Raw genomic sequence first — 17,318 nt, 5'->3', positions numbered from 1 at the left:
ATGCAAAAAAACAAATATGGCTTAATTTTTAATAGACCAGTGAGAAAAACCTATGAATTATCAGCCCTGACTTAAGAGCTAGCTCTTGAAGGAAAAACAAAGAGAAAGTGTTCAGCCTCCAAACACTATCTCTGAAGTCTTAAGTTTTATATTTACTGAACCTATTCCCCTTTCTCAAAATAATTCAATAAACTAAAGGCTGAAGTTCAGGATATATAACTACAACAGAAATTAAGGGAAAGTTTTTTGTTTTTTTCTTCTAAGGATTAGCTAATTTTTTTTTAACTGGAAAAAAAATGAGAAAATGGGAGACTTCAAGGATCCCAGCTCCTACCCTAAGTGTTCTAAGACCATTACTATGTACCAAGAAATAAAACATTTTAAAAAGTCAGCTGGGTGCAGTGGCACATGCCTGTGATCCCAGCAACTCAAGAGGCTGAGACAGGACTGCAAGTTCAAGGCCATCCTCAGCAATTTAGGGAGCCCCTAAGCAACTAGCAAGACCCTGTCTCAAAATAAAACAAAAAAGCTGGGGATGTGGCTCAGTGGTAAAGCACCTATAGGTTCAATCCCCAGAATCAAAAAAAAGAAAGAAAGAAAACAAATCTAGCAATCATGGTCACCAATGGCCAAACTTTTTGTTTGTTTATAATGAATGACAAAACGTGTGAGAGAAGATCAAAGGGGCTATATATTACTTAGGGTGATGACAGCAACATCCAAAGGAGTTGGAAAGCTGTATACATTTTCAGCCCCCTCTAAATGACAAATTTTATGTTAAAACAAAAACTCAGACATGGAACAACCAAAGCTAATATTTACCTTCTGCTTCTGGGAAGCACGGTTCTTTTCATCAGAGATCTTCTCTGGATTGTATCTTATGAGTGATGGGATAGACACCTGGACAGGCACTTGGGCAGTAGGAACTGGGCCTAGCACTGACTCCTCCTGTTTGGGTTCATCAGGAGTCACGGTGGGGATCACACGGAGATTGGGACGGCTCCGAGTAGCTTGTTTAGTTACTGGCATTATTCTATGGGGTTCAGGTACAGGGTGGTTTGATGGTTGAGAGGCAGGGTACATGGGCCATCTTGAAGCTGCATATGCCATGTAGTGCCTATAGGCATCAAAGGAGGCAGGGGGAATGGCAGGTCCCTGGTAGTTTGGAGGTATTCGAGCCGCAGCAAACTGGGAAGTCCTTGGCATATGAAACTGAGATAAAGAAGCAGAGTGTGAAAGTCTAATTGGGGTAGATGGGGCTGATGGTAGCATGCACCTGACTGCAACAGATGACTGAAACCCACTGCCAACCACTTCTGGTCCTGAAATACGACCCACTGGATGGTCAGATTTTAGGAATGGAGGGCTATTTTTTGTGAGCAGGTAAGGATCCACAGGGGAGGCTGGGTGTGGATGGGACACTTCTGGGGAGTGGGTATTGCTATGGTGTGCCTCCCTGCTCTCTAATCTGTGGGGATCTGAGGAGCGCCGATCAGCTGAGAAACGATGATCCACTGAGGAGCGGTCAGTTGAAAAATGTCTGTCAACAGAGGAACGGCGGTCAGCTGAGGAGCGTGAGGATGGCTTTTTGCCATGAAGCCGTTCCTGGGTGCGTGCAGCCAATTTACTAATCTCTGCTACTCCAATATCCAGCCCTATGGTCTTCAGCAAATCATGAATCTTGGCATATTCTGGATTGGTATCTTCCAGCGATTCTAGTTTTATAGCTGGAGGTGAAGAGGATAGGGAGCTTGCCTCCTGCCTCACAACTTCACTCTCAGAACTCCCAAGGGTCTTTGGTGGAGATTCTACCTTTAAATCCTCTTCCTCATCCCCATAGAGAAATTTCTCCTCATCCTCAATGTCAGGAAAGCTTCGTCGCCTTTTTTCCTGTGTACTGGTAGAATCAGCCAACATGCTCAGAATGCGGGAGAAACCACTGCCATCCTGGCTAGCTCTCTCATGGGGGAGTAACAAATCTGTGTGTCGCTCAGGTCCCTCAGATTTCAAATCCAATTTCTCCTTGCGACACAGAAAACTTCCGAACTTTTCTCTTAGAGGACTGCTGTCTTTAGGCAGCCCAGGGAGGGTACCCCATTGGTAGAGATTGCCTGGAGGTTCCTTCAGGGCAGTCTCCACTGTAGTTCCCTTGTTTTCAATCTCTGAGGCAAAAGCAGCAATAGCACCACTTAGTGGAAGGGATGAGTGTCCAGAGTAAAGAGTGTGATCCTGGTTGGAGCTGGTACTACTGGAAAAACTCTCAAGCTGCAAAGACAAACACAGTTTTATTTAGCCCCTATGTAGAATCTCAGAACACCAGTAATTGACATAAGTACTTAAAAACTTTGTTCTTTCTGAATTAAAAGGGAGATATGAATATAGATAAAAGGGAGAGTATAAACCAGGCGTGTTGGCACATGTCTATAATCCCAGAGACTATGGAGGATTACAAATTCAAAGCCAACCTCAGCAACTAGCAAGGTTCTAAGCAACTTAGTGAGACCTCATCTCAAAATAAAAATTAAGGGCTGGGGATGTGGCTCAGTGGTTAAGTACCTAGGTTCAATCCCCAGTACCAAACCAAACCAATAAAATTCTTAGCCTAATTCAAGATTTGGGTCCCTGTATCTTCAGATGTCTCTGCTGTAATTAGAAGAAACAGGAAATGAGGCATATTGGATGGCATCTTCACCTTTGCTCATTTGTTTTGGTCTTTACCAAGGAATTTGAATTCAAAAAGATTTTAGAGATCCCCTAAGTTGTTTTCATTTCCATGGATCCCCAAAGAAAAAATATATATAAGTGGCACTGCTTTGAAGCGGAGACTGAAAACTCTGGAAACTGGTCAGCCTCCCCTTGCTTCTTTAGAGCTCTTTTGCACTTTTTCAGAAGCCTTTAGCTAAACTAGTGGTCTTGCCTGGCCATCTTTTCATACGTTAACAAAAAATATCAAATCTCAGAATGGTGAAGTAACTTGTCTAAAAATCACACAAAAAACTGGTGGTAGAGGTGGGTCCAAAATCAGAATCACTTGATTTCTGTAACCTACAACTCATACATTTGCCTTCCCTCTAAACAGAGATGAGGGGACTGGGGGTCGTGGCTTAGTGGTAGAGTGCTTACTTAGCACCCATAAGGCACTGGGTTCAATCCTCAGCACCACATAAAAATAAATAAGTAAAATAAAAGTATTGTGTCCATCTTTCAACTATATATATATATATATATATATATATATATATATATATAACTATATATATATAAACTAAATATACATTGCAAAAATATATATTATATGTACATATTATATATAAGAGAGACGAGGAAATTCAGATCATCTCTTCGCATTGCCCTTCAAGTTCCATTTCCAAGAAACCCATATTCAAAGATTCTTACAGGGTAATCCAATTTAAGGAAAAACTTACAGTAGATACTCCCCAAAAAGTCTGTTTAAAAATCTTGAGAGAACAGAAGCTCTTTACAGATGTATTATGAGGCCTACAATTTCATTTAAAGAATCCTGGAAGATACAGCTAACAGACATTTAACAATGTTGGTCCAGCATATATTACAAAGGTACCATTAGGGACACAGCCCCCAGGAAAGTACCCAGGCTTTAAGATATTAAAGGATCCAGCAAGAGTCCCTAGAAGAAATGCAACAGAGACCTGCACAGAAGGCTCCATGTCCACCTCAATCCGCTTCTTCAGAATGGACTTCTTAGGCATCAGAGACACTTCCTCAGGCCGATGCAAAGAATATCCTGGCTCTGATGCTGTTAGGACACCTGACAGTCCAGGAATGGAACAGCTAGTGCCATCACCATCAACTCCCACCAGCTCCTGACTCAAGCTCCTGCTTCGTTCCTCCTCTTCCTCTCGCTTTCTCCTGGCAAGGTCCAGCTCTCGAAACTCAGGGTCTAGAAACCTAGGACTTGGGCTTCTTCTACGCTGTCGATAGTTGCGTGTCCCTGATGTAAAACTTGGGTGATCCCCTCCCATGCTGTGTATCTTCTCTGTGTCATCATAACGGGGCCTTTTGGCCTCTCGGTTCCTTTCCTCAGCTCGCATAGAGTAGGAGCCTTTGAGTTTGTCTCTATTTCGTTCTGTTCCCCGCAACAGTTCATCATGACAACTGACATGGGGACTATACTCAGATCGGTGAAGGAAAGTTTCTCTTGTTCGGTAGTCCTCATCAAGTTGTCCCAAGAAGGGACTAAGAGGCCCCTCTTCCCGGGAAATATATCGCTCGAGACCCCGAGAACATTGGGAGCTTCGAGTGAAGACAGAATCATCAGTCAAGTCATCCCTGAGAAAAGAGACAAGCATCATTGGATATAATGGACTTGGAAAGAATAAGACCAGTGGGCTGGGGATGTGGCTCAAATGGTAGCGCGCTCGCCTGGCATGCGTGCGGCCTGAGTTCAATCCTCAGCACCACATACCAACAAACATGTTGTGTCTGCCAAAAAAAAACCCTAAAAAATAAATATTAAAATTCTCTCTCTCTCTTTAAAAAAAAAAAAAAAAGAATAAGACCAGTGAAGTCTAAGAAATTGATATTTGACAAGTGGGCTATAGAATGCTTAGGGAAAAAGACAATAATCATAGAGTCCAAGAACATATCTATACATGATAATAAAACATTTCTTCTCCCTTTCCTCGGGGGCATAGGTAGCTTCAGCTACTAACCAAGGGCTAATATTACCAATACATCTAGATGGAACTCTTAGGCTAACCTCTTTGATTAGACTATGGATTCAGAGTATCGTACGATAGTCAGGAAGATGTGAAAACACCAATAGACTACAAAGAGTCCCTGATTACACAATCCATACTAGTTAAATTCTATCTCTTTGCTATTGAAGGTGTGGTCTGGATCAGCAGCAGCAGCATTACCTGAGAACTTACTAGAAATAAAGATTCTTAAGCTCAGCCCCATGCCTACTGAACTAGAATCTGCATTTTAGTGAGATCTCAAGGTAATTTGTATTTACTTTAAAGTTTGAGAAACACCAGTCCAGAACAATGTTTTTTAAAAGCTGTGTTCCACAGAGATCTAAAGAGTACTTAGGAGCTGTCTTAAGAGGTCCTAGGAAAGCAGAACCAGAAGAGTTGTAGACTTTCTACCCTAGTTAAATTCTATTAGCCCCAATTTTATGTCTACATATTAGGTTTATCTGATTTTTTTAACTTTTATTTTATTTATTTTTATGTGGTGCCAGGGATCAAACCCAGTGCCTCACACATGCTAGGCAAGCACTCTACCGCTGAGCCACAACCCTGGCCCCCACGAGATTTTTTTTTTAATATTAATTTTTTTAGCTGTAATTGGACACAATACCTTATTTTATTTATTTATTTTTATGTAGTGCTGAGATTAAACCCAGGGCTTTGCACATGCTAAGCAAGCACTCTACAGCTGAGCCACAATCCCAGCCCTATATATTTTATATATAGATATTTTTTATATCTTTTTATTATTATTTTTTAATGTGGTGCCAGGGATTGAACCCACTGCCTTATTCATACTAGGCAAGTGCTCTACCACAGAGTCACACCCCGGCCGCCCTATATATATTTCATTTGGAAAAAAGACTTGTCATTGTGGAGAAAATTAAAGATCACAAAACTGTTTTGTCACCCATTTCCCTGTCTTACCTGGATATCCACAAGCACTGTGCTAATCTTGGGCCCAGAAGAAAGTGAATGATGATTTGGCTCACTGAATGTTTCTATTTTAGAAATACAAAGGACTTAGCCCTTGGTAGAATGAAGGTTAAATCCAGGAAGAAACAGTTGTCCCTTCAGCTTAAGAGCTCTACACCACACACAATAGACCTAACCTTTTTTGGGTATTATGGTCACAGACTTTCTATGATCTAAAAAAGAAAGTTTTTTATTTAAATCATAGAAATAAAGATCCTCGGGCTAGGGTTGTAGCTTAGTGGTAGATCGCTCGCCTAGCACATGCGAGGCCTTGGGTTCGATCCTTAGCACCACATAAAAATAAAATAAAGATATTGTGTCCATCTACAACTAAAAAAAAAAAAAAAAAAAGAAAAGAAAAAAAGATCCTCTAGCACTTTAAGCATGTAAATTTTAAGTAATTTGAATAAAAAAATAAAAGTACTTCCGTGACACTCATATTCCATCATAAATTATCATCTAGAGATGGCAAATATTGGTATCTTCTACAGTTTATAATAGCCTCTTTTTTGTTGTTGTTGTTTCTAAAAATGACTTTCCTTTTTTTTTTTTTTTTTTTTTAATAGTTGTTTTCTTGGGACTGGGGTGGTCACGGCTCAGAGGTAGAGTGCTTGCCTGGCACGTGTGAGGCCCTGGGTTAAATTCTCAGCACCACATTCACATAAATAAATTAAATAAAGGTCCATCAATGACTAAAAATTATTTTTAAAAAAACAGTTGTTTTCTCATCCCTGAAACCACCTTAGCAGAACATCAAAAAGTTGCATTTTCTTCTTCACCAGCCCTGCCTCTGTTCAAAGTTCTAGAATTGGACAATAGCTATAAATAAATTTATGAAAGGTTACCAAGGTTAAACTTCATCACCTCTCTACAAAGAATTCCACCTTTGGGAATACAGATTTCTGTTTCCCACTTCCTTCCCAAGGAATCTGGGGGATTTTGAGGTATCAACTTACCCTGGAACATAAAGGTATGTGAATGGATCAAGGATGATCTCTGAAATCAAACATAACTAGAGTAAATAATTTTACCCTGTATCTATCAATCATGAACACCTATGTTTGGAGAGGAATTACCACATCACTAAAACACTATCCACCATACATATTGGTGTGGGGGAAAAAACTCAAGCTACATGGTTAGTGGCAAATTCATCCAAGCTCTCATGTTCAGCTCTCCACTAGAACTATTACATATAACCACCAGATGGAATACCAGTTCATCATCTAATGGAACACTAATTATCAAGAAGCTAGAAGAATAAGATGGCTCTCAGAAAGCCTCAGTCCAGACTTTGAATCTCCAGTAAAAGGAAACATACAATGAATGAACTCATATGAATACTTTAAAAAAAAAAAAAAGCTATCATGTCAATATAGTCAGAAATCAGGATGCTTACTAGAAGCTCATGTTCTCCTTCCTCAGGGATCCCAAGGCATCAAAAAGGAAACTGGTTGCAAAAAAGTAAGTCCTAAAAAGGGTCACACCTTCTGTAGGCTGAAATAATCCAGTAAAGAACACTCTGAAAGCCTTAGCTAAATCTGTTTTCTAAAATAAGGTCACGGGGCTGGGGATGTGGCTCAAGTGGTAGCGCGCTCGCCTGGCATGCGTGTGGCCCGGGTTCGATCCTCAATACCACATACAAACAAAGATGTTGTGTCCGCCGAAAACTAAAAAATAAATATTAAAAATCTCTCTCTCTCTTTAAAAAAAAAAAAAATATATATATATATATATATATAAAGAAAACTGTCCTGTGCACTGTTAATTAGCCCACTAATACATGCATTTAAAATAAATAAATAAAATAAAATAAGGTCTATCTATTAAAAAGCTGATTGTTGGATGCATGTAATACATGGGTGTTGACAGTAACTGCTCCACTTTTTTGTTTTTAAATTTCCATTAAACAGGTTAAAACATGTAGGGCTGGAGGCATAGCTCAGTGGTACAGCAACTACCTAGCATACATACATGAGGCCCTGGGTTCAATCCCCAGCACCAAAAAGAAGCTTGTACTTTGAAGTACATAGTAGCATTATTCATAATTGTCAAAAAAGTGAAAACAACCCAATGTTACCCATCCATTCACCATTGTTGGATAAATAAGAGTGGTATACGCATATAAGGAAATATTATCAGCAATAAAAAAGAAAAATATAAACATGAATCTTAAAAATATTATTCTAAGTGAAAGAAATACACAAAAAACTATGTATTATATTCTTCTATTTATATGTAATGTCTGGAATGGGCAAATCTATAGATAGAAAATAGATTAGTGACTTCCAAGGGCTGAGAGTAGGGTGAGGGGAATAATGGCTAAGGGTGCCAAGTTTCTTTCTGGCATAACAAAAATGTCATAAAATTGTCCTGATAGATGTGTAACTTTGTGATTATACTAAAAACCTATAAACTTATACACTTTAAATGAGTCAATTTATATGACATATTAATTATATCTGAATAAAAGTGATTTAAAAAATATATCTGAATTTAAAAAAAGGTTGCTCAGGGCTGGGAGTATAGCTCAGCTTAGTAGTACAGTGCTTACACAGCATACATGAGGCTCTGGGTTCAATCCCCAGTACCACACACACACAAGTCCTTTAAAGCCTAATCTCTCTATTCTTTTGCTTTGCTGAGTCCTCAAGAAAGATGTCTACTTCTGTCTTTTCCCTAAGTAAATTAAAGGGAAAAAAATTCCTACCTCATCAACCTTTATCAGGACAAGGAGTTGTCAGGATATGAGAACTCCAAGAATGGAATATTTAATCCCAAGACAACTTTAAACACGAGAAATAAATCTTGTAATTGCTAATTTTTTTAATATTTATTTTTTAGCTTTAGGTGGACACAGTATCTTTATTTTATTTTTATGTGTGCTGAGCCTTATGTATGCTAGGTGAGCACTCTACCTCTGAGCCACAACCCCAGCCCTATTTGCTAGTCTTTAGAAGCCAAAAGGCTTAGAATTTTTCATTCAATCTATTCATGCTCCATTTTCAGAACAACTTATAGTCAGTTATAAGGATGTTAAGGTAAGGATTTTTTATATCTTTATTTTATCTATTTTTATATGGTGAAGATTGAACCCAGTGCCTCACATGCGCTAAGGCAAGCACTCTACCACTGAACCACAACCCCAGCCCACTAAGGAAAGGATATAACAACCCTTGACTTAGGTAACTTGATTGTCACCCAAACTATACAAAACTTAAAACAGATTCAAACAAGGAAGAAAGAGAATAAAGCAAATAAAAATCTAAACATGGCCGGGGCGTGGTGGCACACATCTGTAATCCCAGTGCTCAGAAGGCTAGAGACAGAATTGCAAGTTCAAAGCCCCAGCCTCAGCAATGGCAAGGCACTAAGCAACTTAGTGAGACCCTCTCTCTAAGGAAAATACAAAATAGGGCTATGTATGTGGCTTAGTGGTCGAGTGTTTTTGAGTTTAACCCCCGGTACCAAAAAAAAGAAAAAAAAAACTAAACATATATGTACAAAGAATGGAAATGGTCTATTTTATTAGCTAAAGACTAGTCTCACTGTCAGGAGACTGAGCATATCAATGATACTATGGGCCGGTTTTAAAAGGATAGTAATTATCCATACAAATCATACTGAGCAAGAGAAAAGGAACTGTATAGGTGGTAAGGTGTAAAGAAAGGTCCTAAAACCTCCATTCAGAACCTTAATTCAATTTCTTTAAAGTAGACTAGTCTCTCTAAAACACATAATTCTATAAAAAAAGATCACAGTTCTAAACTCTGTAAAAGGAAAATTTTATAACTTTTAAAAGACAATTGGTTATCTGAAGCACACATAGATAACAAAGTTATGAAAAGGGGAGGTGAAGATACCTCAAAACCTTAGCAAGGAAAAAGAGAATCACACCAAGCACCACCTACCCACACTAACTATTCAATCATCTCCCAAAATAGAAGCAGCTGGAAGGTTGAGAGCTATTGCCTCAATTAAGAGATGTAGTCACATACCTTGAAGACCTATCTTCAGAAGCTTCAGTATTATATGACATAAGACTCTCCTCCCTTGCTTCATTGCAAACATAGCCACTGGAACTTTTAAGTAAATATTAGCAATAACAGCACTGTCCTCAGACTTCCTGCCTAGCAGTCTCCACTTCACTGTCTATGCTCTGTTCACTACTGAACAGTTTCAGAAAGAATACTTCCTTGATTCACTGCTACTGCCAATCATTTATGAAAACTCCCAATGTGCTGGACAAAGACCATAACAGACATGGTCTCAGCTCTGAGAAAAAGGGCTGTCCTGAACTCCCATCCTAACTAGTTTGGCTTTTGAGGTGAATAATGCCTAATGTTATTATTTACTTGCTATATAGATAACTGTGAAATGTATTTGCTCTTCCTTAGCACTCAAGAGTTGTAAAGTAGTAAATGAATATTTTTAAAAACCTCTATTATTGGGGCTGGGATGTGGCTCAAGCGGTAGCGCGCTCGCCTAGCATGCGTGCGGCCCGGGTTCGATCCTCAGCAGCACCACATACCAACAAAGATGTGTCCCCCCCGAGAACTAAGAAAAAATAAATAAATGTTAAAATTCTCTCTCTCTCTCTGTCCCCCTCTCACTTTCTCTTAAAAAAAAAAAAAAAAAAAACCTCTATTATCACTTTATACAGTAAACATTCACACATATATTAGATATGAATTTATCTAAACCCTTTTTGAATCTATATTTTGGTTTGGATAAACTTTTGAAGTTTGTTTTTTTAAACACTGTTAAAAAATTTTTTCCTTTTGTGTTCAGAATTTTCCTTTGTATAAGGGACATTCTTCACACCTTTACAATAGTTTACAATCCATGCTATTTCAACTATTTTTCATTTCAGGGTTCTGATTATGACCCTTCAGCATACTCTTTTTATCCATACCAAGATGAGTTTTTAAAAATCATGTCCACCATACAGTTCATTCAGAAACAGTCTCCATATCTTCAGTATGCTTTCTCCATTCACAAAGCCTTTTCCAATGTGGTACTTTGTTCTGGACACATAGACATAGGGAATAAGTGCTGGCACCATCCTTTCAAATACATTATGTGGAAAACAACAAACTTTCGGCCTTCCAGTACTAGTATAGTGCACCTGCCTTAGTGAAGCCTACCTGTCCATGTCCTCCAGATTATCCACTGGTGACCCCAGCCGATCACTAAGCCGACGACGTTCTGGTGTGCTAACACAGAAGTGGTCATTGCCAACAGTGATCCTTAAGCTCTGTTCTAAAGAAGAGTCAGAACGCAGACTAGGAGAGCGTCTCTACAAAAGTAAAAAAAAATTATATGGTAGTAATATGGTCAAGATGTCACTATGCCTAAAAATGTTCTCCCTACTCACAAAGCTGTGGTTCAACAAGATGAGAAATATTGATAAAAACTACTTTAAAAAGCATCTTTTAAATTTTCATTTAAGAAAATCCCACACCTCCAATCCTCCCAAACAATGACCTCTGATTCTTTTTTTTTTAGTTGTAGGTGGACACAATACCTTTGTTTTAATTTATTTTTATATGGTGCTAAGCATCAAACCCAGAGCCTTGCACGTGCTAGGCAAGCACCCTACCGCTGAGCCACAACCTCAGCCCTGATCTCTGATTCTTAATGGACATTAAAACAGAGAGGTGCTCTCAGAACCTACACATTTTAGTGAAGGATACAAGCCAAAAACAGGTGTTTTTGTTTTGTTTTTTAAGTTCTTCTGATAGTGGTAAGTGCTATAACATTATTAAAACATGATACCATGAAAGACAGGAAAAGGAGGAGTTACTATAGATACGTAAGAGATGGCTTTTCTGAGATAGTATCATTTAATCTGGACCATGCCTGAGGAGATGTAGTTTTGCAAAAAAAAAGATAAAAAGATGTTTTAGGTGAAGGGAAAGAATTACTTGACAATTTTGGGGGTAATAGGAAGAGGCCTGTATGGCCACAGAAAAGTGACACAGATAAACAGAAACCATGGTTAGTAAATTCTGATTTTTACTCTTACTGGGATAAGAGCTACAGATGGGTTTTAAGCAAGGAAATACTATGATCTAACATTTTGCCTTCCAATGTATTGCTTACACCCTCACCAGTCTTCACTCAAATCACCTTCTTGGGAGGCTTTCCCTATAAAAAATTTTAATTCCCTTCTCTGCTTTATTTTTCCTTGTACTTAATCACACTAAATGTGCTACTCCATTTCTAACTTATCTTAATTTCCAATTCATCTTGCTGTCCTGCTTAATACATGGTAGATGCTTAATAAATACTTATCAGATGTATAAAAAGAGGGTTTTAAAAAATCATTTTCATTTCTGTATCCAGAATAAATTGGAGAGGATAGTAAGAGTGAAATGTAAAGGAGCCAAACCCAACAATCCAGGGAATTGTTGGTATGGCAAGAATAGTTTCGAAGGTGTAATTTGGAGATACAAATGATAGGTTAGGCAGATATGGTTAATATGACAGATTAGATATAGGGAGAAGGGAGACAATGACAATTTCTGACTTAAACAAAAGGTGATACCATTTTGTGGCAGAAAAGACTGAAGCAAATAAACTAACATAGGAAAAAAGGGGAGGCTGTGGAATCAAGTTTTCTGTCCTTGCTTTCTCTGTAGTGACTGACATTCAGACTGACACAGCTGGGTTTTGAAAATCTTAACAAAATGACAAGTCAATTCACCTATGATGACAGTAGCCAGAGTACCTGGATACATGTTAGAAAGGTACTCAAGAAAACAGAAACTTTGTCACCGGGTTATAAGATAGATTGATGAAAACTGAAACAAATTCCAATACCAGACCCTGAGCAGAAACTCTACTAGAGTGGTGGTTCTGACAGAGGTCAATATCATGTCTAAACTAAAAACGTTCCCCGCCCCCCCCCCCCCCCCGCCGCCGCCTTTGGGTGCTGCGGATAGAACCCAGGACCTCACAGATTAGGCAAGCCCTCTACCATTGACCTATACCCCCAGTCTCCTAAATTAAATTTCTTAATCTCATGTTCTGTTCCTCTAGCAGTAAAACACAATGGTTACAATCATGGGCTGTGCAAACTACATGTGAGTTGAATCACAGCTCCACCACAGTTTCACAGGCTCATCTGTGTCACCTAGATCAATTTACTTAAGCCTCTGGGTTGGTTCCTCAGCTGTACAATAAGGAACAATATTTGCTTCACCTCAAAGGGTTGTGAGCGTTAAAAAGAACCTGTGAAGAACTAAGCACAGTTCCCATCCTACAACTCACCGAGTAGTAGTAGCTATCAGGACTGTGGTTAGGCTCCTTTCGTTTCGGAAAGCAGTTCCAATCTAGATCCCCTAACAAGTTATCCCGCTAGAGTCCCCTGACTTGCCACAAAGATGGACATTCCAACTGCTTTGCTAAGATCCAGGGGCCAGCTCGAGTGTAAGGGAGTAAAACCCCACGGAGCCCCGAAGAAGTGTCAACTCTCCAAAAAGTACCAGACACAGGGCTGGATAAAAATCCCCTCGCCCTGGCAAACTTTTCCACCTCTTCTCCGCTGAGTGAGAGAAACAGCCTCTCGCCAAGAAACGGAGCACTCCCTCCCGACCAGACGCCCGTGCGGGTCCCTAGTCCGTTATTATATAAACGAAGCTCCCGGGGCTGACAGAGACCTCGGGCTCTGGCGTCGCCGAGGACTCCCGGTCTAGAGGCCTTGCAGTGCCCGGGCTGAGGGCGTTTCTGGAAGCGGGAACTCTGGGCAAGTGGATCAGGGTATGGGGAAATCCCGGGTAAGGGGTGGGATTACCCGGCTGCCGCTGTCGCCTGGATGGTCTCCGCGGCCGTCTCGGGCGAAGTCGGCGCGGGACTCCCCGCGGCTGCTGCCTCGGAAGCTGGCAGGGCCGGGCGGGAAGAGTCGTCGGCCCCGCGGTGGCGACGGGGAGCCGCGACGGGCCCGCGGCGGGGACGGGGAGACGCGACGACCCCGCGGAGGGGAAGGAGAGGCCCGGCGGCCGCGGGGAGGGGACGGAGAGCCGCGGCGACCCCGTGGCGGAGACGGTGAGGCCCGGCGGCCACGGTGCCCAGTAGGCGAGCGGGGCCGGCGAGCCGGGGTCCGCAACGAGGAGGAGCAGGAAGGCGGCGGCGGCGATATGCGGCGAACCGGGCCTGAGGAAGAGCCGGAGCTGCGGCCGATACGAGGGCCGCCTCCGCCGCCGTCTTTAGGTCGGTGAGAGGAGACAGAGGAACGGGCACTGCTGCGGTACATGGCTCTGGCAGCAGCGGCCACGGCGGCAGCTCCGACCCGGGGGCGCCCTGGACGCGGGCCCCGAGCGCGTCGCCACAGCTGCAGCCGCCGCCGCCACCACGGCCTCCGCGCGCGGCCCCCGTCGCCGGAGAAGCCCCCTCCCCTCGGCGCCGCGCCGCGCCGCGCCGCCCCTGGGACCGGGCCGAGCGCGCTCCCGCGGCCGCAGCTGGCGGTTGGAGGGTGCGAGCACACGCCCGACACACCCCCGAGCCCTGCCGGGCTCCCCGCTTCTCTACTCAGGGAGTGTCCACTGAAGCTCTGAGATGTGGGGAGGAGCGCGGAAGCTGGGCGAGGGGAGGGGAGCTGCAGCGCGCGCCCAGAGATCCGCACGCTCCGCCTCCCAGCCCGCAAGATGGCGGCCGCCGAGCCACCCACTTCCCTCCCCCACCCCCGGGGTCACGTGACGCCGAGGGCCAAGGCGCACGAGGGGCGGGGCGAAAGAGTGGGATTAGCGGGAGCTGGACTAGATCTCCCGAGGATCCCCGATGCGTCAGGACTCCTAGGTGCTATCCTTTGGGAGTTTATTCGTGCTTTCCCTGCTCCCCAACCCTGTTAATGTATCTGGAGACAATAAGTTACTATAAATGGTGAGAATATAAACACCCCCGAAACTTTAATTCTGTCGGAGGTTACGCGCCTCAACAAGAGCACCCACCAGAGCCCGCGCCCCTACAGAGGCAGCGTCCCTACCATCAGTTTACTTTCCTGTCTGCCCAACTTCTAGAGGTTTGAATTGAGGAAAGAGTGGAGTGGGTGGCAGAGAATCAAACACAAAACAGACATCAGAGTGTATTTTCTTTTTCTCTTAAGAGAGGAAATTGTTTTATTTTATTTTTTCAGTTTTCGGTGGACACAACATCTTTATTTTATTTTTAGGTGGTGCTGAGGACCGAAACTAGTGCCCCGCGCATGCCATGCGAGCGCGTTACCGCTTGAGCCACATCCACAACCCAGAGTGTATTTTCGAGAAGTACTGACCACACAGGGTGGTCTGGCAGAGGTCACTTACCACCGGCAGTCCATGTCATGACTGACAGGAGGAAGGCTGGCGAGTTTCTGTGAGGTTCAGACAACACCTGCTCACACCACTCTTAGTCTTAACCAGAATTTTTCTAGATGCCAGTTCCAGGACTCTGTATCCCAAATACAAAAGTCGAAAAAAATAAACCAGCAGTACAATGATCAAAATGTTTGATGAGTTCTTTCCCATCAAATACAAATGGCTTAGTATTTTTAATATTTTAATGCTTCTTATCTATCAATTGGACATACAAACCCTGAAACTGATATAAAAATCAAGTTTCTGATTACGAAGAAAAGTTTAGTCAAACTTAAGATTTGCTAGGTATTTTTTTTTTGTTTTTTTGCAGCACTGGAGATCAAACTCAGGGCCTTGCTCGTGCTAGGCGAACTCTTAGTTACTACTGAGCTGCATCCCCGGCCCCTGCTAGTTTGTTTTTATATTAAATTTAAAATACATCCAATTCCACGTGTTTGTATAATGGCATATGCTTACATTCATAGCTAAGCAAAAATGAAGTAAAATATATAATATTATAGAAATATAAAATATATATAATGTATGTATTTTTTGGTATTGGAGATCAAACTGAGTAGCACTCAACCACTGAACCACATCCCCATCCCTATTTTGTATTGTATTTAGAGACAGGGTCTCACTGAGTTACTTAGTGCCTCCACGTTGCTGAGGCTGACTTTGAACTTGCTATCCTGCCTCAGCCTCCCAAGCTACTGGGATTACAAGACTGTGTTACTGCGCCCAGCAAAGTAAAAACTTTTTACTGGTTGGTTTTTCTTATCCTCAGCTCTTCACTCTATATAAATTTATATAAAGTAAAATAATTTATTTTACTGAAAAAAAAAATAAAAAGACTGCCTGGAGTATATGCCCTGTCTTTATTAGCCTTTCTGTGGATTTTTGTAACCTACTTTTTTTTTTTGTTACCTACGTTTTGATGTGATATGAGTAATATGAAGAAAATATGAATCTCTGTGTATAGATACTTGGAGTTGATACTAGATCAGGATTTGTTATACTCATCACTTTTCTTGCTCAATCAGAGAAGCTGACCTCTACGGAACATAATCAGAAAACTCTCCTGCTACCCTGTCATACCTGTCTAATGCATCATTCTTTGTATCCTACATGAAATTTCTTGTAGGTCTCCTTATTTGTCAGATATTTTTCAGTTACAGTGGTAGTCTTATTGCAATATTGAAAATGTTTACCCCAGGGTAACAATTAAAACTTTAATAGCAACTTGGGAGGCTGAGGCAGGAAGTCAGCAAGTTTAAGGCCAGTCTGGGCAATTTAGCAAGACCCTGTCCCAAAATTTTAAAAATAAAAATAAAGGGCTGGGGGTGTGGCTCAGTGGTAGAGTGCTTGCCTAGAATGTGTGAGGCACTGGATTTGATCCTCAGCACCACATAAAAATAAATGAATAAAATAAATGTCTATCAACCAAAAAAAAATTTTTATAAATAAAAAGGGTTAGGGTTGTACCTCAGTGGTACAGCACCCCTGGGTTCACTCTCTAGGAGTGCAGTTGGCTTCCATACTGTCCCCCTTACTTGCCATCTCAATACAGCTAAGAAGCCAGCATCTTGCTTTTGGACTTTTCCCAGGTGGGAGTTAAGACAAACACTAGGAGACATGAGCCAAATGTCTTGAAAATTTCCAGTAAAGACCTCTCCTCACTTGACTTTAAGCAAAGAGGAAATATCCCTGCCCAATATGATGGGAGAGGAAATATATCTCTGCCCTATATGATGGGAGAGAACTCACAGGTAATTCTCCAACACAATTCCCATTTTCTTTATATAGATTTAATGATGAAACAAGTTAAGGCGCTCTCATGCTTACTGGTTCTCTCTCTCTCTCTCTCTCTCTCTCTCTCTCTCTCTCTCTCTCTCACACACACACACACACACACACACACACACACACACACACACACACCATAGTAGCCATATAACAATGACAGATAAGATCTGAAAATAGAAACCTATGCTCTATGCTAAGGACTGAGTTGTGTGCCCCGCTTCCAAGTTCATATGTTAAAACCCTAATTCTCTTATTTTTTTTATCTTTTATTATTTTTTTGTTAGTTGTTCAAAATATTACAAAGTTCTTGACATATCATATTTCATACATTTGATTCAAGCGGATTATGAACTCCCATTTTTACCCTATATACATAATGCAGGTTCACATTGGTTACACATCCACTTTTTTACCTACTGCCAAACTAGTGTATGTTGTATTAAAAAACCCTAATTCTCAATGTGATAGT

At 41.5% G+C, this 17,318-nt stretch overlaps 1 protein-coding gene and 1 long non-coding RNA gene across 9 annotated transcripts in view; one reads left to right on the top strand and one right to left on the bottom strand.

The window, feature by feature from the left end:
* The window catches only part of Znf318 (zinc finger protein 318), a 35,693-nt gene extending 21,555 nt beyond the window's left edge, over nucleotides 1-14,138 (bottom strand). For 6 of the 8 annotated variants that reach the window (XR_013425157.1, XR_013425155.1, XR_013425156.1 and 3 more), the window contains exons 1-4: nucleotides 13,507-14,138; nucleotides 10,856-11,007; nucleotides 3,669-4,308; nucleotides 823-2,265 (exon numbers count right to left, since the gene is read on the bottom strand). Coding sequence is in view for 4 of the 8 variants with exons in the window: in XM_078019977.1 (XP_077876103.1) it covers nucleotides 823-2,265; nucleotides 3,669-4,308; nucleotides 10,856-11,007; nucleotides 13,507-13,965 (2,694 nt within the window). In the remaining 4 variants the exon portion in view is untranslated. Of the gene's footprint in view, nucleotides 1-822; nucleotides 2,266-3,668; nucleotides 4,309-6,664; nucleotides 6,705-10,855; nucleotides 11,008-13,506 lie in introns of those variants that run through there. The other 2 variants (XM_078019974.1, XM_078019975.1) reach the window with 2 other exon arrangements.
* LOC120889270 (uncharacterized) lies at nucleotides 13,040-15,192 on the top strand. Its single transcript, XR_013425158.1, has 2 exons — nucleotides 13,040-13,472; nucleotides 14,881-15,192. It is a non-coding gene; the product is annotated as an uncharacterized LOC120889270 (long non-coding RNA).
* The last annotated feature ends 2,126 nt before the right edge of the window (nucleotides 15,193-17,318 follow it).

This window comes from Ictidomys tridecemlineatus, chromosome 8 (assembly GCF_052094955.1).
Source record: "Ictidomys tridecemlineatus isolate mIctTri1 chromosome 8, mIctTri1.hap1, whole genome shotgun sequence".
Classification (NCBI taxonomy): Eukaryota; Metazoa; Chordata; class Mammalia; order Rodentia; family Sciuridae; genus Ictidomys; species Ictidomys tridecemlineatus.
The sequence above is the reverse complement of the archived record's forward strand: the minus strand, read 5'-3'. Positions and strand labels throughout refer to the sequence as shown.